We start from the raw sequence: 23698 nt of genomic DNA on the forward strand, positions 1-23698 counted from the left end.
TTTAAAGGTCAGTTTATTGTCACATGTACCAATTAAGATTTGAGTCCAAATTTGAGTTACCCTACAGCCATACTAAGTGAAAAGCAACAAAACACCCAACCACATAAAAGTTAACATAACCGTCCACCACAGAGGATTCCACATTCCTCACTGTGATGAAAGGCAATACAATTCGATCCTCTTCCTCTTTGTTCTCCCGCGTTGGGGCAGTCAAGCCATCTGCAGTCGGGACGATCAAACCCCTCGCAGTCGATGATGGAAGTCCCCGTCGGGGTGATCGAAACTCCCGTGTCATGGCGGTTGAAACTCTCCCCGCGGCATGGAGCTCCCAAGTTGGCCTCTTCTTACCAGAGACTGCAGGCTTCACGATGTTAAAGTTCGCAGGCCCCACGGTTGGAGCTTTGATCCCCGGCAAAGGGATCGTAAGCTCCGTGATGTTAAAGTCCCGCAGACTCCCACGGCTTGGAGCGCCAATCAGTCTCCAGACAAGGCCGCCAACTCCACAATGTTAGGCCGCAGTGTGGACGGAGATACGTTACGGAAAAAAATCACATCTCCGTCGAGGTAATGGATTGGGGGAAAAAAGTTTCCCCCACATAATACAAACCAAGGAACACTAAATCCTACTTTTTAACACATACTAAAAATAACAAAGAAAGGACAGACAGACTGTTGGCTAGGCAGCCACTGCTGGTGGTGCCGCCTGGTGAACTGGGTCTCTGACACTGAAGCAGCAGCTCTACCATCTGCGCTAATGTGTTGCCCCTCTCATTAACTTCCTCTCGCTCTACAGTTGCTGCCTGACCAGCTGACTAGTTCAACATTTTGTTTTTTATCAGAATCCCAATCTCTTTCTAGCCCTTCAATGACCTAAAATCTGTAGTGGTTGAACTTTTGGGAAATATCTCTTAATCCCCGATTAATAAATCTATTTATCTCCTTCAGGGAACATCGGTTTGTCAGGCCATGATTGTGGGTGCTGCTGTGATCCTGCTTTACATCTCCAGAGCTTCCTATAACTTGGTTGTAGTTTTCATGGCCCCGGAGAATAGACCCAGTTCATTCAACTATGGCTGGTACAATGTCTCTGATCAGGTAAACATCTTGAAGTAATGTTTTGCTTAAAATGAAAACTTGAACGAGGTATAGCTGTATGCTTATTTATTAAAAGACACAAAGTGTTGAAGTAACTCAGCCGATCAGGCATTCTGGAGAACATGGATAGGTGATGCTTTGAGTCGGGGCCCTTTCTTCAGACTGATTACATAGGAAATGGGACATTACACCACAGGAATGGGCCCTTCAGCCCTTCACAATTGCGTGCAGAACATGATGCTGAGCTGAACTGATCTCATTTGCCCGCATATGATCCATATCCCTCTATTTGCCGATCTTCATGTGCCAATCTGAAAGCCTCTTAAATGCCACTATTGTATCTGCCATCACCACCATCCCTGGCAATGCATTCCAGGCCCCCATCCCTCTCTATATAGTATATATTTTTTTTTACACTTGTCCCATAGATATCCATTACATTTTCCCCCTCTCACCTTAAAGCTATGCCCTCTAGTGTTGGACATTTCAACCCGGGGGTGGGGGGGGGAGGGGGTTAGGGAAGGAAGAGGTTCTGACTGTCCATCCAATAAATGCCTCTCATAATTTTATGTACTATCAAGCCGCACCTAGCCCTCTGTTTCAGAGAAAATAATGTCTATCCAACCTCTCCCTATAGCTAAATCTCTCTAATCCAGGCAGCATTCTGGTAAACGTCCTTTACACCCTCTCCAAAGCGTCCACATTTTTTCTGTAATCGAGAGACCAGAACTACATGTAATACTCCAAATGTAGCCGAACCAAAGTCCTATAGAGCTGCATCAAAAGAGGAAGGGCAGGACAGGTGGGCACAGGTGAGGGAGTTTTTTTTGACAGGCAGATGGTTGGACAAAGGCCAGATGAAAAGACGGAAGGTGTAAGACAAAATAAATGTTGAGTTGTGAAGCCAGAGGAATGCATGTGGATGGAGGGGGACGGGGGGGGGGGAGAAGGGACACTAGGACTTGTGGTAGTTGCCTAAAATTGTAGTGAGGCCCTTGCAAACCAATGACATGAACTGGAGGAGCAGCAGCTCGTTTTCTGCTCAGATGGTGTGCAACCAAATAGTATGAACAGTGAATTTAGCTACCTACAACCCCTCTCCCACCCCTTTTCCCCTGTGCCCCAACTGGACTTGCACCTAGTTCCCCTACATCTCCTTCCACCTACATTCCTTCCTCTAGCTTCACAATTTACAACTCTTCAATCCTGGAATGGAATTATATGTTGCTTTACCCTTTTGCAGAACTAGTGAGAATTAAAATGTCAATTGATTTTGTTTTAATTGTCTTTTTAGGATTTGCTCATGGACTTTGCAAGTGAATCATTTCCAATTGCACTAAACTGCATTAATGTCTACTTCACAGGCGGATGTTGAAAAAGTCAGTGACCAAGCATATGTGGCATTTGGAATCATTCTTTTCCTTTGGGAGCTCTTACCGACAAGTTTGGTGGTGTTTTTTTTCAGAGTGCAGAGACCAAATCAAAATCTGGTATGAATTTCTTGTTTTGACTGATCCTCTTGTGAGAATGTTTTTCCATTGACCTGCGACTGCCTCGGGCACTATTATTTTCATGTGTAAACCTAACATTGGTGTTTTCCCTTCGTGGATTATTAAGAACAGATCTAGATAGAAAAGGGAGTTGAGTTCGCTCCTCAAGAGCTTTCTGTTATTCAATCAGGTCAGGGCTGTTTTGCATACAGTTGGGTGGGCTGAAGGGCCTGTTTCCATGCTATACAGCTCTGATTCTCTAACTCTGACTTTTAAGTGATTCCACCCGCACAGTTTACTGCATTATCTAACTTGCACAAAGGAAGGACATTGATTACTGGGTGGTACATTACAAAAAAAAAAAATTCCTAGTGCAGATTTCTAAGGAACCTTTCATTCTGCAATTCAGGGAACCTCCCACCCCATTCCCCTTCTTGCCTCAAGGGGGATTTTGATCATAGTATCTAATGCTCTGTGCTTGCTCTTAATAAAATCTTGTGTTGGGCAGTGGCAAATGCCTTGTGGAAATCTGTGTAAACAACATCCACAAATACTCCCCTATCTTCCAGTGATATTCAGTCCAGCTAATTCATTTGGAGGGTGAGCCCATTACTAATCCACACTGATTTATGTTCATTTGTCTTGTCTGTACTCTGCCACACTTCTGAGCAATCCCAGTAGTTTCTGTACAGTTGATTGATACCAATTGATAGTCATGTCATTATCTGGCTTTGCCCTTGTGTGAAATATTCCAGTCCAATGATGCAATCCCTAATTGCAGAAAACTAAGGAAAGTTAAAATTCTGATAGTCTTATCTTGAATGGACACGGGTACTGATGACGAAGGATTTGGTTTTGCCTTTGTCAATGTTTTTGCCACCGATTACATTTACTCTGTTCTTGCTATCTCCCCCACCCCTCTCAATAGCCTTGGCTCTTTCTTGTTTCCTTTACCCAGCCAGTATTTTGTTCTACCGTAAAACAAAAAGATACAAACTGTTAATTCAACAAATCCACCATTTGCATGTTATACATTGTACTTTTGTCTCCAGAACCCATCAGTGAGCTTGAATTCTCCTTTACCTTCTCCATTCCAGATTTCCGCTCTCAACTTTGAAATCCCTTATCAAGTTTAATTAATGCTCATCCCCGTATCTCATTCCTTTCCTTTTTTGTTGTTTTGGTTGTTTTAAGTTTAATTTAATTCAGAAATACAATGTGGAAACAGGCCCTTCAGCCCACTGAATCCACACTGACCATCGATCGCCCATGCACAGTAGTACTATGTTATCCCACCATTGCATCCTCTCCCTACACACGCGGGACAATTTTACAGAGGCCTATTGACTTACAAATATCTCACGTCTTTAGGATATGGAAGGCAACCGGAATGCCCAGATGAGAGCCTCACCGTCACTGGGCGAGCACGCAGACAACACACATGGTCCGGATCAAACTTGGGTCTCTGGTGCTTTGAGGCTGCAGCTTGAGCAGCTGTGCTACTGTGCCTCCTTTTGTTTGTCAAGAGTGCTTAATTGTCATACATATACCAGCAACGGTACAATGAAATCCTAACTTGCTGCAACTTCCCAGGCCCATTAACACAAATAACACACTGATATATATATTTATCAACAATACAATAAATTAATAATGCAGAGTTTTCACTGCGATTTGTGTTTCTTTTCATTTGATCATGCTCTATTAGATTATGTTAAAACCTGAGCAGTATGTTACTGTACTATTCCTTGTTCTGATGTAACTCAGTAAGGTCATGTTTAGACCACTTTCCCATTTTGATTATGATAGTGTGGTCCACTGCCCTCTGGCTGATGGTACACCATCCACAAATGAGGTAATTGCACATGAGAGAGAGAAGGGAGTGCTGTAGGGAAGAAGATAGTAGTTTTACAAAGTAATCATTGAAACTGCATGCTATTAAAGTTTGGTTTGTTTTAATTGGGGGGGGGGGGGCTCACTTCTATACGAGAACAAATGTAGTTCAAAATATTCATTTTGGGAAGACTAACATGGGCAGTGTATGGTAGGGCTCTGGAGAGTGTTGTAGAGCAGAGGTCTAGGAGTGCAGGTACATAGTTCATTTAAAGTGGTACCACAGGTAGATTGGATGGTCAAAATGGCTTTTGGCACATTGGCCTTCATCAGTCGGAGTATTGAGTATAAAAGTTGGGAGCTATAGGGGCAGGTTGAGCAGGCTAGGATATTGGCTCCCAGGAGGCTGAGGGGTAATCTTATAGTGGTGTACAAAATCATGAGAGGAATAGATCGGGTAGACACACAGTCCTTTGCCCATAGTAGGGGGAATCGGGAACCAAAGGACATAGCTTTATGGTGAGGGGGAGGGGAATAGATTTAATAGGAAGCAGAGGGGTAAATTTCCTATAGAAAGGGTGGTGGGTGTATGGAACGCTCTGGCAGAGGAGATAATTGAGGCAGGTACTATTGCAACGTTAAAGAAACATTTAGACAAGTACGTGGATAGGATGGGTTTAGAGGGATATGGGCCAGATTCTTGCAGGTGGGCTAGGGTAGATGGGCATGTTGGATGGTGCGGGCAAGTTGGGCCGAAGGGCCTGTTTCCACGCCGTATGACTCTATGAAACTAAATTTAATCTGATGCTAACTACAGTATAAGCATACATTGTACGGCCTGCACTTTTAGCATTTGGTATGTTTGTGCAGATCATGTATGGAATTGACTTGTGTTCAGTCTATTCTCTTGAACCTGTTGTGTGCCTCTTTTATAGGGGTCAGGTGGAATGATCAACAGTCACAGTTTCAGTTCCAGAGCATATTTTTTCGATAATCCCAGGCGGTATGACAGTGACGATGATTTAAGTAGGAGTGGTGGCTCCAGAGGAGATCGAGGAAGGTGGGTGAGATTTAGGAGATTGAAATCTCCAAATCGTATAGCATTTGATCTGACAGTGTGGTCATTGTAACCTTTTGAGGAGCATTGCTGATGAGAGACTAGTGACTGCGATAGCTTGAAAGCATGTTATTGCGACAATCTATTACTTTATTGAAATAATCAATCTTAAGGAAACTTAATATGGAAACAATTTATCACTTTGGTTGGGGTTCATATGGCCAGAGATTGCCATTGCTTTCCTATAGTATCCTCACTCCAGGTTTGCGGATTTGCTTGGTTCGGCCAAGTGGTGAATAAGTCCAGCTACAGATTGATAGAACCAGCTTGCGGCGATATGCAAAAACCATATCCCCTTCAGCAGAAGACATTGATGAAGAACAAAACCGTAAGCTGGTTTGAACAGGTTATTCTTTAAGGATTGTTTGATCAAAATTTGCAATGAACTTTTTTAATCAATTGCCAAATTTGCTTCAGACATGAGTAGTAGTATAATTAAATGTAGACATAAAATGCTAGAGTAACTCAACGTGCGAGGCAACATCTATAGAGAGAAGGAATAGGTGACGTTTCGGGTCGAAACCCTTCTTCGGACCTAATTAAATCCTATCCTCTGAATGTCAGGGCAGTATCTACAATGTTCGATTAGAATTCTTGTGACTGATTAGGTTTAACATTAAACCTGCTTCTTGCTTCCTGTTACTGACTCATAATTAAATACTGACCTTAAGTTTAATGTATTATCCTTAAGGCAGCATCTTCAAGCAAATACCCAAGGAGTTACAGGAAGGATGTCATTACATTGGAAAGGGTGTAGAAGAGATTTGCTAGACTGTTGCCAAGGCTTGCGAATTTGAGTTGGAGTTTGGATGGGCTGTGACTTTTTAATTTGGAGCACTGAGGCATGACCTTATTGAGATGTACAAGATCATGAGGGGCACTGAGAAACGGAACACTCGCAGTCTTTTTCCCAGGGTGTGTGATTCTAAATCCAAAGGGTATAGGCTTGGTTTGAGAGGAGAGGGGTTTAAGAGGAACCTCGGGCACAGTCTGTATCTGGAATGAGTTGCCGGTAGAAGCTTTAGAAGCGAATACAATGACTTTTAAAAGACATTTGGATAGATATAAATGGATAGGAAAGGTTTGGAGGCAAATGGGACAAGGTATGCCACCTTAGGCAGCATGGACAAGGTAGGCCATAAAGCCTGTTTCCATGCTGTACAGTGCAATGACTCAGTAATAGTTTTTTTGCACAAAGTTTTGTCAAATGTTGAAGGCCAGATTGCTAACAAGACACACTTGCAGAGACTCTGGTCAATTTGTAATAAAGCTCAGGCCAATTAAAACTTTTCTAAATTATGGAAAATCATATTTAATATTGAGAAGAGAAATCCTACAAAGGAACCAAAAAGCAATGCACTTTCAGGATTGGCATCCCATGTTGGGGTTCTAGTTGAGAGTTATCCTATTTCTACTAACAAAACCAGGAGCACGTGCAGTAATTAAAGAGCACTTGTGCATCAAGTTAATTGAATAAGAACCATTTGTGCCTGAAGAGTTTGGCTTGGATCAATGTAAATTTGGCTATTGATATGGATAGGAAAGTGGCCTTGGTCTATGTTGGGCTGTACTTTGAGAAAAGTGAATTGAAAGAAAAAGACAAACGGGTTCTTGTCATGGTTTTTTTTTGGGGGTTTTTTTTGCCTTATTCCTCAAATGTGATCTATTGTTTAGCGTTACAGTGGCATCAAGTTGAGTCGCAAAGTAAAACACTTGATATTCCTAATATTACCTGGAATAGATATCAAAAGGGAGTTGGGAACTGCATAGTAAGAGCCAAGTTAAGTCGGGAGTGTTTAATTGTCATATGTAAAGACAATGGAACAATGAAGTTCGCGCTGCAGCTTAACAGACCCATTAACACAATAACATATTAATGATATAATCAAAAATGAAATTAATAACTGTAATACTAGCACAAAACCTGAAGTACAAAGAGCATTGAAAGACAGAATGTCATGGTTGCTGTGTGTAGTGTTGTGCAGTGTTCAAGGGCCTGATGGTTGCTGGGAAGAAGCTAGTTTTGAGTGTTTAATTATCATATGTATGGGGCAAAGGAACAATGAAATTCTTACTTGCTGCAGCTTAACAGGTGCATTACCACACTATTAGAATGATAAATACATAATATTACAGTGGCAAAGATATAATGATCAGGAATACATTAAATTAATAACCATAATAATAGGCAATCGTTGTCATGGTAATCATTATAATATCATGCGCTGCCTGGGGAATGTCATTTTGTTACATTTGTGAGCTAGTTGTATTGATGCAAAGATGGCAGAAGAGTAGAGATTCAGACGCTTTTTTCAAATGGTAATGGCTTGCCTAATGTCTGCAGTTTAACTGAAGGGTGTTGCTGCCTTGTGCTAAAAGTCATTTTCCTCCCACAATGGTTGTGATGCATGTAACTGGCGAATGGTTGCTTCAGCCCGACACTGCTGGTATCTGTTTATCTCAGATGGTGACAAGAGATACACTGGAATGAGTAAGGCAGAGATAGCAATCTCTTGCAGTAGGATTCGCCATGACTTGCAGCCAACGCAGCGAGAGGCTCGAGAAAAGTGGGCAGTAGTAGAGAATCACAGGCTGACAGCAAAATGCTCAGGCTTCCCCAGGTGGCCACAGTCCCTTGTGTGAATTCATCCTTGCTTTTGCCTTCCATAATGCTGTAGGCACATCTTCCATTTCCCTATTTATTTTTCACCTGTGACCTATATTTTAATTCCACCTCCCTGAATCTCCAGTTATCCACTGTATAGTGAAATTTGCTTCTGTTGTTCACCTTATTAAAGCGGCACGGTGGCGCAGCGGTAGAGACCCGGGTTCAATCCCGACTACAGGTGCTGTCTGTATGGAGTATGTACGTTCTCCCCATGACTGCGGGGTTTTCTCCGAGATATTTGGTTTCCTCCCACACTCCAAAGACGTACAGGTTTGTAGGTTAATTGGTTGGGTATAAGTGTGTGTATGTCCCTAGTGTGTGTAGGATTGTGTTAATGTGCGGGATCGCTGGTCAGTGCAGACTCAGTAGGTCGAAGGGCCTGTTTCCGTGCAGTATCTCTAAAACTCAAAAAAGTGCCCCCTATGCGTTTCCAGCTTTCCCCTTCCTTATCACAATGTCTGAAGAAGGGTCCTAACCCAAAACATTGCCTATCCATGTTCCAGGGAAACTACCTGACCAACTGCAGCATTTTGGCTTTTTTGATAATACCAGCGTCTGTGCAATCTCCCCACTAATGCTGCCTGACCTGCTGAGCTCCAGCAATCTGAGCTCCAACAGTCTGAAGAAGGGTTTCGGCCCGAAACGTTGCCTATTTCCTTCGCTCCTAGATGCTGCTGCACCCGCTGAGTTTCTCCAGCAAGTTTGTGTACCTTCGATTTTCCAGCATCTGCAGTTCCTTCTTGAGCTCCAGCAATTGGAGTTTTGCTCATGATTCCAGTTTCTCATGTCTCTAGACCTATTAAATCCCAGGTTAAATACTTGGCTACAAAACTAACATGCAAAATTTAAATTATTTCAAGTTGGTGATCTTCCAGTGGATTTATTGAATGAGCTGAATTGCTTTCACTATGCAGTGGATACAAAACCAGGTGATACGAGGAAATACTGATGCTGGTTTATACAAAATAAGATAGACAATAGGTGCAGGAGTAGGCCATTTGGCCTTTCGAGCCAGCACCACCATTCAATGTGATCATGGCTGATCATTCCCGTTCTTGCCTCCTCCCCATATCCCTTGACTCCGCTGTCTTTAAGAGCCCTATCTTGCTCTCTCTTGAAAGTATCCAGAGAACCTGCTTCCACCGCCCTCCGAGGCAGAGAATTCCACAGACTCAACGCTCTGTGAGAAAAAGTGTTTCCTCGTCTCCGTTCTAAATGGCTTGCCCCTTATTCTTAAACTGTGGTCCCTGGTTCTGGAGGGGTAAATGCTGGAGAAACTCAGAGGATCAGGCAGCATCCATGGGGGACATGGATTGGTGATGTTTTGGGTCAGGGCCCTTCTTCAGACTAATCAGAACGTAAATAGAAAGCTGCTGTTTGCTGCAGTTTGTTTCCTATTTACATGCACATGCACATTTTCAGCTATCATGCTACACTCTAATTATATTCCCAAAGATTAAAAGCAAGAAAAATGAATGGGCTAATTGGTACCACAACCTGAATCATCACCACATGTGTACAAGAGACTATTTTTCTTTTGCTTAAAATTATGCCCTTTTCTGACGATCTTACACGATGAACAAAATAGCTCAAACAAATTATTTGGGAAAGTGAATTGTAGGAGATTGGGTGGGAGTGGAACGTAATGTTTGCTCAATGTTCCAACAGTCCATTAATGACTACTCCCTCTCTACACCGTCTGATAATTTTGTGATAAGACACAAGTTTTACTGTATTTAATTTTGACAAACTCCTCAGATTCAACATGTTTAACGACTTGTTTGAGAACTTCCATTTCAATTTTCCTCTGAGAGATTTTTGACTTTAAAAATGAAATTTAAATCGTGATTTGACCCTCATCCAACTAATGTATTTCACCACCTCAACTCATGGGTATCAAAGTTATCAATTGAATTTGTCAAATATACTGCCCCTGATTCAACCATTTAAACATGGTGAAGATACTTGGCAAGACACAATGCTGGAGGAACTCTGGTCAGGCAGCACCTGTGGAGGGAATGGAAAGGTGGCATTTTGGGTCAGGACCCTTCAGATTGATGCATTAGGGGAAAGAAAGCTAGAAAAGAAAAGTCATGGTGTAGCAAAAAGTCATTGGGGCAAGGGGTGAATGGAGGTAAGGATTTGAGTTGATTTGGCAGGTAGTTGGAGCAAGTAATAAAGGCTAGAGATGCAAAGGAGACAACAGGGTGTCTGATAGGAGAGAAGATGAGAAGTGAAACATCAAATAGGGACACCTCAAAGAGGGATATGGGTGGAAACAGAAAGAGGGGAATAAAAGGAGATTGAGGATGGGAGATGAGCGTACAGAGGAGAGGAAGGGAGCAGAATGAATGGGAGATGGGAGAAATGTGTGTGCATCAGCATGGAGGTTGAAACTGGAGAATTCAATGTTCCTATCATTGGATTCCGAGCCGTGAAGGGAAGATGCTCAAAGGGACAGCTAATCGAGACCCTTCTTCAGACTGGTTAGCTGCTCAGCAATTTGAGGCAATGTGCTCCTTTGCATGAGTGTGGCTGGCTGACCTACCTTTATCCTATTTCATTCTATTGATTTTCTGGTGCGGATGATGCAATCAGTTGCTCACATAACCGTGTGCTCTGTTAAATTGGTGAGATTTCCTGATGCCTATTGCAAAAACACGGTGACGGAAGAAACTTATCTGCCAGCTGATTAAGGTGCTGGGCTGATGGAATGGCAGCTGAGCTCTAGGCTTCCCCAATGTGACACCTCAACACAACTCATCACAAGCTTCCCTCAAGCCCACCTGGACTTGGTTGCCCATTTGTCAACCCCAGCAAAACTGCTTAGAGCCAAAGCAAGAATCTAAAATAAACTTCTAACATGGTGATCTGAAGAATGGTCCAATTCTTCACCGGTAATCCTTCAATTGTGAGAGTTTTGTAAATGAATGCTAAGATGGGTCAAAGGTGCTGCGGAACATTTTTGACAAGGTTGAAAATTAATTGCTGACTCCAGGAACATTAACATCAAAGAGAAGGTTATTTGCATTCTAAAGGACCTGGCCCACTTGGGCGTCATTTGCACGTCACGCAGAAGATTTAGTGAATCCCAAAATCTTGGGGAGCCGCGCACAAACGCGCGCCGCTGCCTACACCGCCATGCGTGCATCACGTGTGCGTCGTGAAGCCTAAATGACGTGCCAATGACGCCCAAATGGGACAGGCTCTTTACAATCTGGTTGTATGGATGGAGGAATGGGGAGTATCCATACAAACTAGTCTGGCATAAAGAGACATAGACAAAGTAAATGTTCAATCTTTTTTCCCTCAGGGTAAAAGATTTTAAAAAACTAGAGGCGTAGTGTGAGAGGAGAGATTTAAGAGGGACCTCTGGCAAACTTTTCACTCAAAGGGCAGTCCTTATCTGGAATTAGCTGCCAGAGGAAGCAATGGAAGTGGATACAATTAAAGACAATTGAACAGATGTTTGGAGAGGAAGAGTTTAGAGGCAAAGGCCAATGCAGGCAAATTGGACCAGCCTGTATGCTAACTTGGTTGGTATGGACAAGATGGGTTGTTAGGCCTGTTTCCATGTTAAAGCATTATGATATTTATCTCGACTAACAGAAACACAACTGAACGGAAATTTCATTTTTATACTAGAAAATATTTCACCCCACCAGCCCTCACAAAGTCCACACAGTGACTCCTTTCAGCAGGACTATCAGTGGAGATTCAATTTCCTTCAGTGCCTTGGGCAAGGGGGGAGTAGGTAGCTACCAATTAGTCTGCTCACTGCCTGCTTGATCAGACCTGCCTAATGTTTTCGTAACCAAAGTGTCAACTCTTGGATAGGATGCCACAAGAACATAACAATTTCATAGCCCCTGTTTTCCCCCCTCCGACTCACTTCTAACTCTCCTCCCACTCGGGCTAGAGCCAATCACTGCTTTTTCCTGCTTCTCTTTGCCGCTGTTTCTTCAAAACCCATGGAAGCTCTGAGTTCAATTAGTAAATTGGTCAATTAGTAAGTTTGCAGAGAACACCAGGGTTGCTGGAGTTAAGGGTGCAGACCAGCTTCAGAAATGACAAATGGATTTTAATCTGAGCAAGATGTATTTCATTTTGGATGTTGAATGTAAGAAGAAAATATACAATTGATGTTAAGACCCTTAATTTATTTTGTGAGCCCAATCTGAAGTGGTGTTTGAAACTTGAGCTCTCCATCATTGATGTCCAAATAACATTGTGGTCTAATGCACAGTCATCACCCATCGCCTCTTGACCAACACAAGACACAGCAGGGATACATGGTTTAACCTTGTGAATTCCCTGCATGAACTTCTGAGGTTGCCGGTGGTCAAAGTTGCTGGAGGTTTTCCACAGGATCGAAGAGAGTGAAGAGTTTCTCTTTCTTCCTCCTTCCCCCACCATCACCTCCCAAGTAAAAATGTCATGGGAGAAACACGTACTTGTTGCAACAACAAGGAGGTGCTTGGAACAAGTTGCCAGTCTGCCTGCCAGGTTAACTCGGGAGGGAGGGGCGGGGGGCAGGGGGGGGGGGGGGGTGGAAGAGGGGATCAAAAATGTTACCATCTAAAATTGTTTTCATTTACTTAGACTAAAAATCCCTTTTCTTTTTCTTTCCTGTGTTTTGTTTTTAAAGCATCCTGTCCACAACACCACAAGGTCCTGGTTGGTATGGAACAATCCATAGGAATAGCAATTACAATGTAGTTTCCCATTTGCTGAATGGACCTCCAACAGCTACAGCACCACTACTCTTCGCATATGGCAACATCCAAAACAATCACCACCACAACTATTATTCAACGCCACAAAACTGTTACTCGACACCCCAGAACTAGTGGTAATCTGCAATTGCAGTTTTGTGGAAATGTTTACACGTCAGTTTGCATTAGGACTGACCTCTTATCTCAATGTGAAAGAATTGTTGACAACATTCAGTATCAGGCACTGAAAGAAAGAAAAGGCATCTTTTGAAACTTCAGAACTGCGTCAGTGACTGTCAGAAGCATTAAACAAAAATGTCCGGCACCATTACAGCTTGCTTTGACTGTAGTAGGTTGGACTACATATTGCACTTTTTAACCTGCACTTGTAATCTAAACAGAATTTTGGAATGATATCATCATGCCATTATCAATATACTATATTCTTTGTTGAGAGAACATTTTATGTGATTAATCTGGGCCAGGCAGAGGCAATTATTTTCAAATTGAGTTACTCATTATCAAATTTGTGTTTTAATGTATGCTTAAAGCGAGAGTTGATTTCCAAACCTGCCATTTTAAGATAACCAAAAGAGGCGGTTTTAAATGCACTAATGCTGTAATGCATATATGTACGATATTCTTCTTGCCATTTTCATTTTGTCTTGTATCCTTCTGGTCACGGCAATACAATATTGATAAGTATTTTGTTATTACCAATGTATGCATTTAATGTGTTTTGCTTGAGTAACTAACTAAAAAGTTGAATGTAATGTATGATTATAATATTTTACTATTTAACATTTTGAAATCTTACATCGTGGACTATAGCTATCTTTGACAAATATACTTGACAGATGTCAATGTATTAATATTACCATCTATTCCCATAGCCTAAAGTTGTTAGTACTATCTTATGAAACTATTTTGATATAGTAGAGCTGCATGTTTATTTTGGTGAAGTAAAATCTCATTACCAGTGTACTCATTTGGTTATCTGGGGTTTCTTTGTTCTTGGGGGCTGGTTTCTTCAAACAAGGATGAAATGGTTTTCTGGATTGTCTGTGATGTGATTTCAAACATGTAATGTGTACATCAGCATGTTTTGTACCCACTTGACCTTTCTGAGAAACAACCAGATATTTAACTACACTACACAACTATTGTAGGGCACAAATTTAAAAAGGATTTTGAACATATCAGGTACAACCTTTATTCGAAATGTTTGCACATTTTTGTTTTGTTAGTTAAAATTGTGCAGGTTTAAATTTCAGTAAAGAATGTAAAATGATTGGTTATTAAAAATGGTAGGTTTTGAATGTGCTGTTTTTTGTATGTTGTCATTGTTAGAAGCTACATGTCTGTCATGGGTCTTTAACAGAATACTTCAGTAACAATAAATATCTATTGAACGGCCTTTTAAATCCTCACTTGTGCAATGTCAAAATTATTGACCACTATCTCACCTGTTTTAAATGAAGCTTTGCCGCTGGAGATTGTAATTTCTAATGTTAGCTGAATTAATCATTCGCGAGCCAAACATTCCCTAGCCAAACAGTTGTGGCTGTGTATGCATCTGTTCAGGATTGGACTTTTGTAGGTAAAGTCACTTAAAATGGCCAACAGTTTTTTGTTCTGATTTTTACATTAAATATGATTGTGGCAGTTTGGTCTCAATCAGATTATAGCCGGTTAGCTGTCATTTTTAATTTGTGGTGCCTCAAGAGAGCTATATGATATTTTTGTGGTTTGGAGGAGGGCAGCAGAGTGGAATTGTGGCAAAAAGTTCAGGAATAGCTTCAATTTTGTCATTTTTGCTTCTGTGTTGGCCCTAAGGTGCTGTAGTCTAGACACTATTTTAAATATGTGCCCTATGGTACCGTGTGAATTTTAATCATGGATGGATGGGTATATGCATTCATCAATGCATATGAATGTGTGATAAAGAGGCTTCTTATTGTGGGGAAAGTACTAGTTTCTGAATCGCTTTAAGTATTGTCATCCCGATTTTTAGATAGCTTGCTTAAACCATATGGGAAAATCTTAACAACGGATGGTCCTCTGAAGAACCTCTGTTCACAATGAGATGTTCTGTTTCTTCAGATGCTTCTTTAGTTGTTTTGTGACCAAAATTTGTTCTTGGGAGATGCGAGAGTGTTCAAGAGAAAAGAGAGGCAGGGAATTATAATTGAGGATTATCATGTTATTGATGTTATTAATGCTTTGTCTACATGCCCATGGGGAAAATGACAGGATTGGTCGAGGAAGACTGCTTTAAAATATTTGTATCATGCCCTTCAGTAAAAATCTAACCCATTCAGTGATTATTTTTTTAATGCATGTTATTACTGATGTACAACTGCCATTTATATCTTACAGATAATGTTTCTCGATCTTAAAGCTCTGCAGAATTTAAACCTGCTGCATAAATGAGTCAAGATTGATGATGTAAAAATATGGTTTCTTTGGAAACTTTGATCCCATGTGAGGATTCAAATGCTAAGGCTAAAATTGGAATTGTTATGAATGAAATTTCACATCTTGTGCAAAAATGTTAATTTGTTTAGACCTGAACATTTTGCATTACTCCTACTAATTTGTAGTCTTTCCATGTTGTGTTCTTAATGAACCAAGACCTCATTCTAATTGTATTCCCCATCCAGTCCTTGAGTGAATTATCTAACCGGCAATCCATCAGAGGATCAAATACTTATCACATGAAGTGATCTTCCGTGGACCAGGATCTGGACAAATTCATGTTACCCAACTTGGCTTGATTTGTGATTAGTAAGTGATCTGCTTAGTTGAAGCTCTGATTATATGATGTGAGCCATTCTGTCTTGAAGGATATATTCTATTTAAGACCATGTAGCAAGGTAAAACACTCCAAATGGAACCTGATGCACTGTGCTTTTATCTTTATTTTTGAATTACCATAAATTACCATTTCAATATAGAACAATGCATTATTTTTCCTTGTTGAAAATATTTGTAATTTTTCTTTCATATTTTCTGTGACTTTTCTGTTCGTAACATTTGAAATTGAATTGGTCATTAAGCTTTAAATGTGATCGTCAGACCTACAAAGTTTGTCAGTGTTGAACTCTTGATGTTGTACCGTTAATAATCTGACTATAAAATTACCACTTCTGTTAACTATAAAGCTATTCAAGGCTTTATTTTATTGTAGCCAATGAATGTAGTGGACTAACTATTTAAAAATTGTAACAAACACTACCATATTTAAATAAATGTTTTATGGCATTCGTAAAGAGATGCTGATGTTTGCTTAAGTTTTACTAACTTCAAGATAATTTGTCTTCGACAACACAGGGACAGGCCCTCTGGCCCATGACGTCTGTGCCAAACATGAAGCCAAGTTAAAACTAATCTCCTGCCTCCGTGAGGTCCATATACCTCCATTTGCTACATATCCACATGCTTATTCAAAAACCTCTTAAATGCAATCTGTCTCCACCACCACCCCCAGCAGTGCATTCCAGGCACCTGTCACTTTCTTTAATAAACTTGTCCTGCATATGTCCTTTAAACCTTGTCCCTCAGGTTTTACACAGGTTGGTGGTTATACAGAACAAACTTCTGGAGAATGTAGTTGAAACAACATTTAAAAGACGTGTGGGTAGGTACATGGATCAGAAAGGTTTAGATATGGGTCAAATGTGCTTAGATGGGACTAGCTTTGATTGGGGCATCTTGGTTAGCATGGAAGAGTTAGGTCAAAGGGCCTGTATATGAGATGTAACACATTTCTGTTGCAGACAAATATAAATTGACCTGCAGATTTTTTATTTTTTTTTCAGAGAGCAACTACTGCACATAATACATTTTTAATGCTTCAATAGATCAAATCAATCTGGTCTCTGGTTATAATAAAGGCCATTCAGCCTGTCCTGTCCATTCTGGCTCTATCTAAAAATACATCTACCAATACTAGTCCAATGTAGGCATGTAAATTAGTCCATAGTTAACCTGCACCCCCATAAAGACTGCTCTTACAAATGCTCCTACAAATGCATTCCAGATTTTAATCGCTCATTAATCTAAGAACAAATTCACATCCCTTGCATTGAAGTGTTAAGTTTTTGATACCATAACTATAGTTAAACTAGGTTTTGGAAGTTTTCCTACCAAATTGAAAAACTGCATTAGATTTGCATGTTTTTTCAAAAGTTGAAGTTAACTTGTATATCAGATTATGTACATAAATATGGAGTCACGAGAGACTACAGATGCTGGAATTTCAAGCAAAAGAAAGTGCTGGAGGAACTTGGGTAAGGCAGTATCTGTCCAAGATGACAATTCTGGACAGATGACAATTCAAGTTGGGACCCTTCTGAACACAAATAAGGATCAGTTATTAGTTTAGTGAGAAATTATTTAATTCTACTTTGTTTTCAGAACAGATTAATGCCTTTGGTGCATTTTTGCAAAACTATTTAATTTAGCTGATGTTAAACTTTCCACAGTGAAACTTTGACAAACGTACCACAGTTTCCACAATGTTAGTGAATTAAACTTCAGTTTAATTAAAATCAGAATATTTAAACAATTCTTTTTTTTCTTTGGTAGTTGTGTTTCTATAAGTGAAATAGACAAAGTGGCCATGTTCACATGGGGGGGGCTGGTCCCCCAACGCAATATTTCACCTCTCCACCAATTCCAATATTGGTGGCCGGGGAGGGGGGGGTTTGCTGGAGCGCTAGTATGGGTGTTGTGGGCTGAAGGGACTGTTTTCCAGAGGGCTAAAATGTATTCTTGGGGTGGCAGCTCAGTCACTCAAGCCTGATGTGCTGGCAGCTCACTCACGGCTGGTGGGCTGGCAGTTCACTCACAGCTAGCTATTCCTTGAATTTCCATTTCAAGCAGGGTGCAAGGCCACCGAATTCAAGTGCAGTTTCACACCACTTCAAGCAGCGTGCAAGGCCACCAAATTCAGGTGCCGTTTCCTACCACTTCAAGCAGGGTGCAAGGCCACCAAACTCGTGTGCAGTTTCAAGCCACTTCAAGCAGGGTGCAAGGCCACCAAACTCATGTGCAGTTTCATGCCATCAAGCAGGGTCCAAGGCCGCCAAATGCAAGTGCAGTTTCATACCATTTCAAGCAGGGTGAAACCACCATAAAACCACACAAAATACCACATAAACACCACACTCACAGTTCAGTAGACATTCAGTGTATACAGTTGATTCACAGGTCAGACAGTCGTGACCTCTCCCTCCCCCATCTTGCAGAGACTGAGCCACACCCATAGGTCTGGGTTTTATAGTTTCTCCCCCTCTCACTGGAAGAGGCATGGCCTTCATGGTGTGATTGACATGAGAGAGATTCTTAACATTTTTTAAACACGAATAACACTTTTATTTTTCGTTGATGGGCAGAATCCTCTGCACCTGATGAGCGGAGGGGGACTGCGTAAGATGGCCAAAAATCACAGCTGTAAGTGGTAGCGTTTTATCTAAAATCAATATACAGTGCAAACAGGAAGTTGTCAAGTTTAGACTTTTAATCATTTGCCGTTTCAAACCAACCACCACCAACCATTTGCTGTGCTTTATTTCAAACCAATCACATTTTCATTTTCAAACCACATTAAAGGCACTCAAGGTCAGTAAAACCACTCACAGATTACTAGACGTGTTCAGTGTTATTCACAGCTCAGACAGAGACATGACCCTCTCGCTTCCCCCCATTTTGCAGAGACTGACTGAGGCACTCAACACTTCTAGGTTTTATAGTCCCTCCGGAAGGGGCGTGGCCTTCAGGAGAGAATCTCAACATTTTTTAAACACCATTAACTTTTATTTTTCATCGATGGGAAAAATCCTCTTGTCCTGCACAGCGGAGGGGGACTCTGAGTAATATGGCCAAAAATCACAGCCGTAAGTGGCAGCGTTTTTCTAAAATCAATATACAGAACAACAGGAAGTGGTCAAGATCAGACTTTTAGTAATATAGATTCTGCTCGATCATCAAGTTCCTTCTGGATGTAAGGATGTAAGCATCCCAAATAAAATAGCAGTTTGGTAGACAGAAGTTATTGCTGAGAGCTGCATTGTGCGGGAAGGATGGCTCTTATGGAAAGTTAAAGCCCTGTCCCACTGTACAAGTTCATTCAAAGAGTTCTCCCGAGTTTGCCCTGATTCGAACTCGGAGATTTACGGTAATGGCTGCTCGCAGGTACTCGGGGCTCTCATGGACGAGTCTTCCCGAGCTTATCGCATTTCCCGAGTACCTGCCGTTAGCGTTACGAGCCGCTAAGAGACATCCCCGAGCTCCGACGTACCCTATACATTCACTCTGTGTGCTTACCACGAATTCGATTTTTTTTTACCTCGGGAGAGCACTTGAATGAACTCGTACAGTGGGACAGGGCCATTAGACAGGTCTTGCTTGTGCAATACTCATGTCAGGTCACACTAAAGTAGAGAACTTGATTCCACTGCACAAAATTCTGAAAATAGACTTGAACAACATTTTGTTAGATATCACTCGTACAATGAAACAAATTATCAGATTAAAACACAAAGTATCATAGTCAAAAACTTTAGAATGAAACAGTGCATTTGTAAACCCAAAGGCTAAATCGGTAACACTCCACCAGTGAAAGCGCTACAAAAAATATTACAACATGTCTTTGGTTTCTAAATTATAATTTACAGTATGTCACTGACTCCCTCAAATGTACTCTACTTCATGATAATAATTTGACTGAACATCTATCACTTCTACATTCATAAGTGATCAATAATTTTCTTAAAACAATTCTTAAGTTATTGCATTCAATGGAATTTGATGTTAACATTTGTATAACAAGTTCTTGACTTTTCAAAACAAAAGCATAAGGACATTCATTGTGAAGAACAGGTGACTAAGGTTCATCAATGTGCAGATTTCAGTAGCTCTGTGAAATTTTGAAGCTCCCAGACACTGGTCGAAATCCTGGAAAAAGAAAACACGTCAGTGATGTTCACTGGTAGAGTAACCATATAACCATATAACAATTACAGCACGGAAACAGGCCATCTCGACCCTTCTAGTCCGCACCGAACACATATTCTCCCCTAGTCCCATATACCTGCGCTCGGACCATAACCTTCCATTCCCTTCCCGTCCATATAACTATCCAATTTATTTTTAAATGATAAAAACGAACCTGCCTCCACCACCTTCACTGGAAGCTCATTCCACACAGCCACCACTCTCTGAGTAAAGAAGTTCCCCCTCATGTTACCCCTAAACTTCAGTCCCTTAATTCTAAAGTCATGTCCCCTTGTTTAAATCTTCCCTACTCTCAGTGGGAAAAGCTTTTCCACGTCAACTCTGTCTATCCCTCTCATCATTTAAAAAAACCTCTATCAAGTCCCCCCCCTTAACCTTCTGCGCTCCAAAGAATAAAGCCCTAACTTATTCAACCTTTCTCTGTAACTTTGTGTATCCAACAGTACCATACATATTAACCGTTTTAACCACCCCCCCCCCCCTCCCCTCCCATTCCCATATGCCCTGTGTCCTGTGCTGCCTCCAGTACCAGAGTGGTGCCATGCACGAACTGGGGGAACAGCACCTCTGATTCTGCTTGTGTAGCTTACAACCTGACAATAGGAAGATTGGATTCTCCAATGTTAAGACATAAAACAACTCCCCACCCCCTAACCATTTCCCCTAGCCTTTTCCCCTTTTCCTATGCCCCACCTGGGTGTGTATCAATTTCTCCCACAATCCCACTTTCATATGAAGAAAGACTGGATAGACTTGGCTTGTACTCGCTAGAATTTAGAGGATTGAGGGGGGATCTTATAGAAACGTACAAAATTCTTAAGAGGTTGGACAGGCTTGATGCAAGAAGATTGTTCCCGATGTTGGGGAAGTCCAGAACAAGGGGTAACAGTTTAAGGATAAGGGGGAAATCTTTTAGGACTGAGATGAGGAAAACATTTTTCACACAGAGTGGTGAAACTCGGGAATTCTCTGCCACAGAAAGTAGTTGAGGCCAGTTCATTGGCTATATTTAAGAGTGAGTTAGATGTGGCCCTTGTGGCTAAAGAGATCAGGGGGTGTGGAGAGAAAGCAGGTACAGGATACTTAGTTGGATGATCAGCCATGATCATATTGAATGTCGGTGCAGGCTCGAAGGGCCAAATGGCCTACTCCTGCACCTATTTTCTATGTTTCTATCCTACCCCATTTTCCCTGTGCTCTGGCACCACATTTCACCACTCGTCTCACCTTTTCTCAATGTTGTCTTTTCATCTCTTGCCTTTGGCCACCCTCCTTCCAAGCAATCTAGTCCTTGCCCTATCCATCCATCACTTGCCAGATTTTGTCCTCCTCCCCCCCCCCCCCCCCCCCCCCGACTTCCAGTTTTCTCTCCCCTATTTCAAGTAGCCTAAAAGGTTGTGTCCTGAAATGTTGTCTGTCATTCCCTCCACAGTTCTTAAAGCACTTTCATTTGCTCAAGATTCCAGCAACTACAATACATACATTGTTTCCATTACCTAGTCAGTAAATTACAAACAACTGGATACATACTGACATTAAAACTCCTTTAAAGTACACTGAACCATTAAATCAAGACAAACTCTGACTACCATCTGTAACTCGGTGGAACTGATCTGATCCATGTTGAATCCCAGAATATTCATAAAACACCTGGACTAGGATCACAGAACTCTCCACAGAAAAAAAACTTCAAAGCAGCAATTTACCAAAGAACCAAATATGTGTCTATTAACTTTACAATTAGTACAATATTGGCCCCTGTCATAGTTGGTATCTACAGGTAGAACTTGCAACAAAATGTAGACACAAGGAACTGCAGATGCCGGTTAATACACAAAATTTCACAAAGTGCTGGAGTAACTCAGCAAGTCAGTCAGCGTCTCTGGAGAATATTGATTGGTGATGAAGCTATAGAAATGACCCAGCCGAAAACATTGCCTATCCATGTTCTTCAGAGATGCTACCTGACCCTATAAGTCTATAAGAGATGCTACCTGACCCTGCAGTATAATGTGGATAAATGTGAGGTTATCCATTTTGGTGGCAAAAACGGGAAAGCAGACTATTATCTAAATGGTGGCCGATTGGGAAAGGGGGAGATGCAGCGAGACCTGGGTGTCATGGTACACCAGTCATTGAAGGTCGGCATGCAGGTGCAGCAGGCAGTAAAGAAAGCGAATGGTATGTTAGCTTTCATTGCAAAATGATTTGAGTATAGGAGCAGGGAGGTTCTACTGCAGTTGTACAGGGTCTTGGTGCGACCACACCTGGATTATTGCGTACAGTTTGGTCTCCAAATCTGAGGAAGGACATTATTGCCATAGAGGAAGTGCAGTGACGGTTCACCAGACTGATTCCTGGGATGTCAGGACTGTCTTATGAAGAAAGACTGGATAGACTTGGTTTATACTCTCTAGAATTTAGGAGATTGAGAGGGGATCTTATAGAACCTTACAAAATTCTTAAGGGGTTGGACAGGCTAGATCCAGGAAGATTGTTCCCGATGTTAGGGAAGTCCAGGACAAGGGGTCACAGCTTAAGGATAAGGGGGAAATCCTTTAAAACCGAGATGAGAAGAACTTTTTTTCACACAGAGAGTGGTGAATCTCTGGAACTCTCTGCCACAGAGGGTAGTTGAGGCCAGTTCATTGGCTATATTTAAGAGGGAGTTAGATGTGGCCCTTGTGGCTAAGGGGATCAGGGGGTATGGAGAGAAGGCAGGTACGGGATACTGAGTTGGATGATCAGCCATGATCATGTTGAATGGCGGTGCAGGCTCAAAGGGCCGAATGGCCTACTCCTGCACCTAATTTCTATGTTTCTATGATACTCCAGCACTTTGTGGCAGAACTTGCAAAAATTCTGTTAAGGGCCCATCATCTTTCGCTGGAGTTTCTTACTGTTCTCGCCTACCCAGAGAGAAATAATTAATCTAAATAAAAGTACCATTGTCTTCCGTTTTCTCCAAGTGCTGAAATATTTTAATGCGTAATAGTTTTCATTTAAAAGCCTTTACCTTCCAAAAGCATTAAGGAGAGCAACAATATCTTGGCGCGTCAGGTGGAATCTTTGAGCTGGACCAGAATCTGATAAACTGTTTATCTGCTTCTCTGAAAAAAGGATCTTCAGTGCAGTTCCCAATCCTTGTACCTAAAAGAATGATGACACACAATAATATCTCCTGGCCACAAGTGAGGGATAATGCTTTTTTTTTTTTTGTCAACATGAGGTTTTCTACTGACCTGAAGTTTGCCCCAAAGTCTGCACTTGAAGCAACCAATGCAATCCATTATTCTCGAAATATTTTTGAAATGCAGCCGAAATTCTTCCTTCAGTGAGAGAAATGCAAATTATCTTGTTAGATAAGAACATAGTACAGCCCAGCACAGGGGCAGGCGCTTAGGCCTACAATTTCCATGTCAAACCTGATTCATGTTGAATTAACCTCTGCCTATAGATGATTCATATCCTGCCATTCCCTGCATATCTATGGGCCTATCTAAAAGCCTCTTAAACGTAACTATCGTATTTGCCTTCGCCAACACGTTCCAAGCATCACCACCCTGTTTAAAAAAATTAAAAAAAAACCCTGCCCAGCAGATCTCAATCTTCCCCACTCTCACTTTAAAGCAAGTCCTCTAGTCTTTCCCATTTCCACCCTGGGAATATGGTTTTGATTGCGTATCCTATCTATGCCTCTAATAATTTTATATCATTCTCGACACCCCTTCGGCTTCCAAGGGTCCAATGCAAATTTGTC

The 23698-nt window shown here is 41.4% G+C and overlaps 2 protein-coding genes across 2 annotated transcripts in view; one reads left to right on the forward strand and one right to left on the reverse strand.

Annotated features, from left to right (window-relative positions):
* The window catches only part of gpr137c (G protein-coupled receptor 137c), a 35110-nt gene extending 18920 nt beyond the window's left edge, over window positions 1-16190 (forward strand). Inside the window, 4 exon segments of the mRNA XM_055640419.1 lie at window positions 946-1095; window positions 2460-2585; window positions 5354-5478; window positions 12852-16190. Coding sequence (XP_055496394.1) covers window positions 946-1095; window positions 2460-2585; window positions 5354-5478; window positions 12852-13053 — 603 coding nt within the window. The 3' untranslated portion in view covers window positions 13054-16190.
* A 2673-nt stretch (window positions 16191-18863) lies between these two features.
* ero1a (endoplasmic reticulum oxidoreductase 1 alpha) overlaps window positions 18864-23698 on the reverse strand; it is a 43696-nt gene continuing 38861 nt past the window's right edge. The window contains exons 14-16 of the mRNA XM_055640421.1: window positions 23181-23267; window positions 22955-23088; window positions 18864-19878 (exon numbers count right to left, since the gene is read on the reverse strand). Coding sequence (XP_055496396.1) covers window positions 19818-19878; window positions 22955-23088; window positions 23181-23267 — 282 coding nt within the window. The 3' untranslated portion in view covers window positions 18864-19817. The remainder of the gene's footprint in view (window positions 19879-22954; window positions 23089-23180; window positions 23268-23698) is intronic.

Source organism: Leucoraja erinacea, chromosome 9, assembly GCF_028641065.1.
Source record: "Leucoraja erinacea ecotype New England chromosome 9, Leri_hhj_1, whole genome shotgun sequence".
Lineage (NCBI taxonomy): Eukaryota > Metazoa > Chordata > Chondrichthyes > Rajiformes > Rajidae > Leucoraja > Leucoraja erinaceus.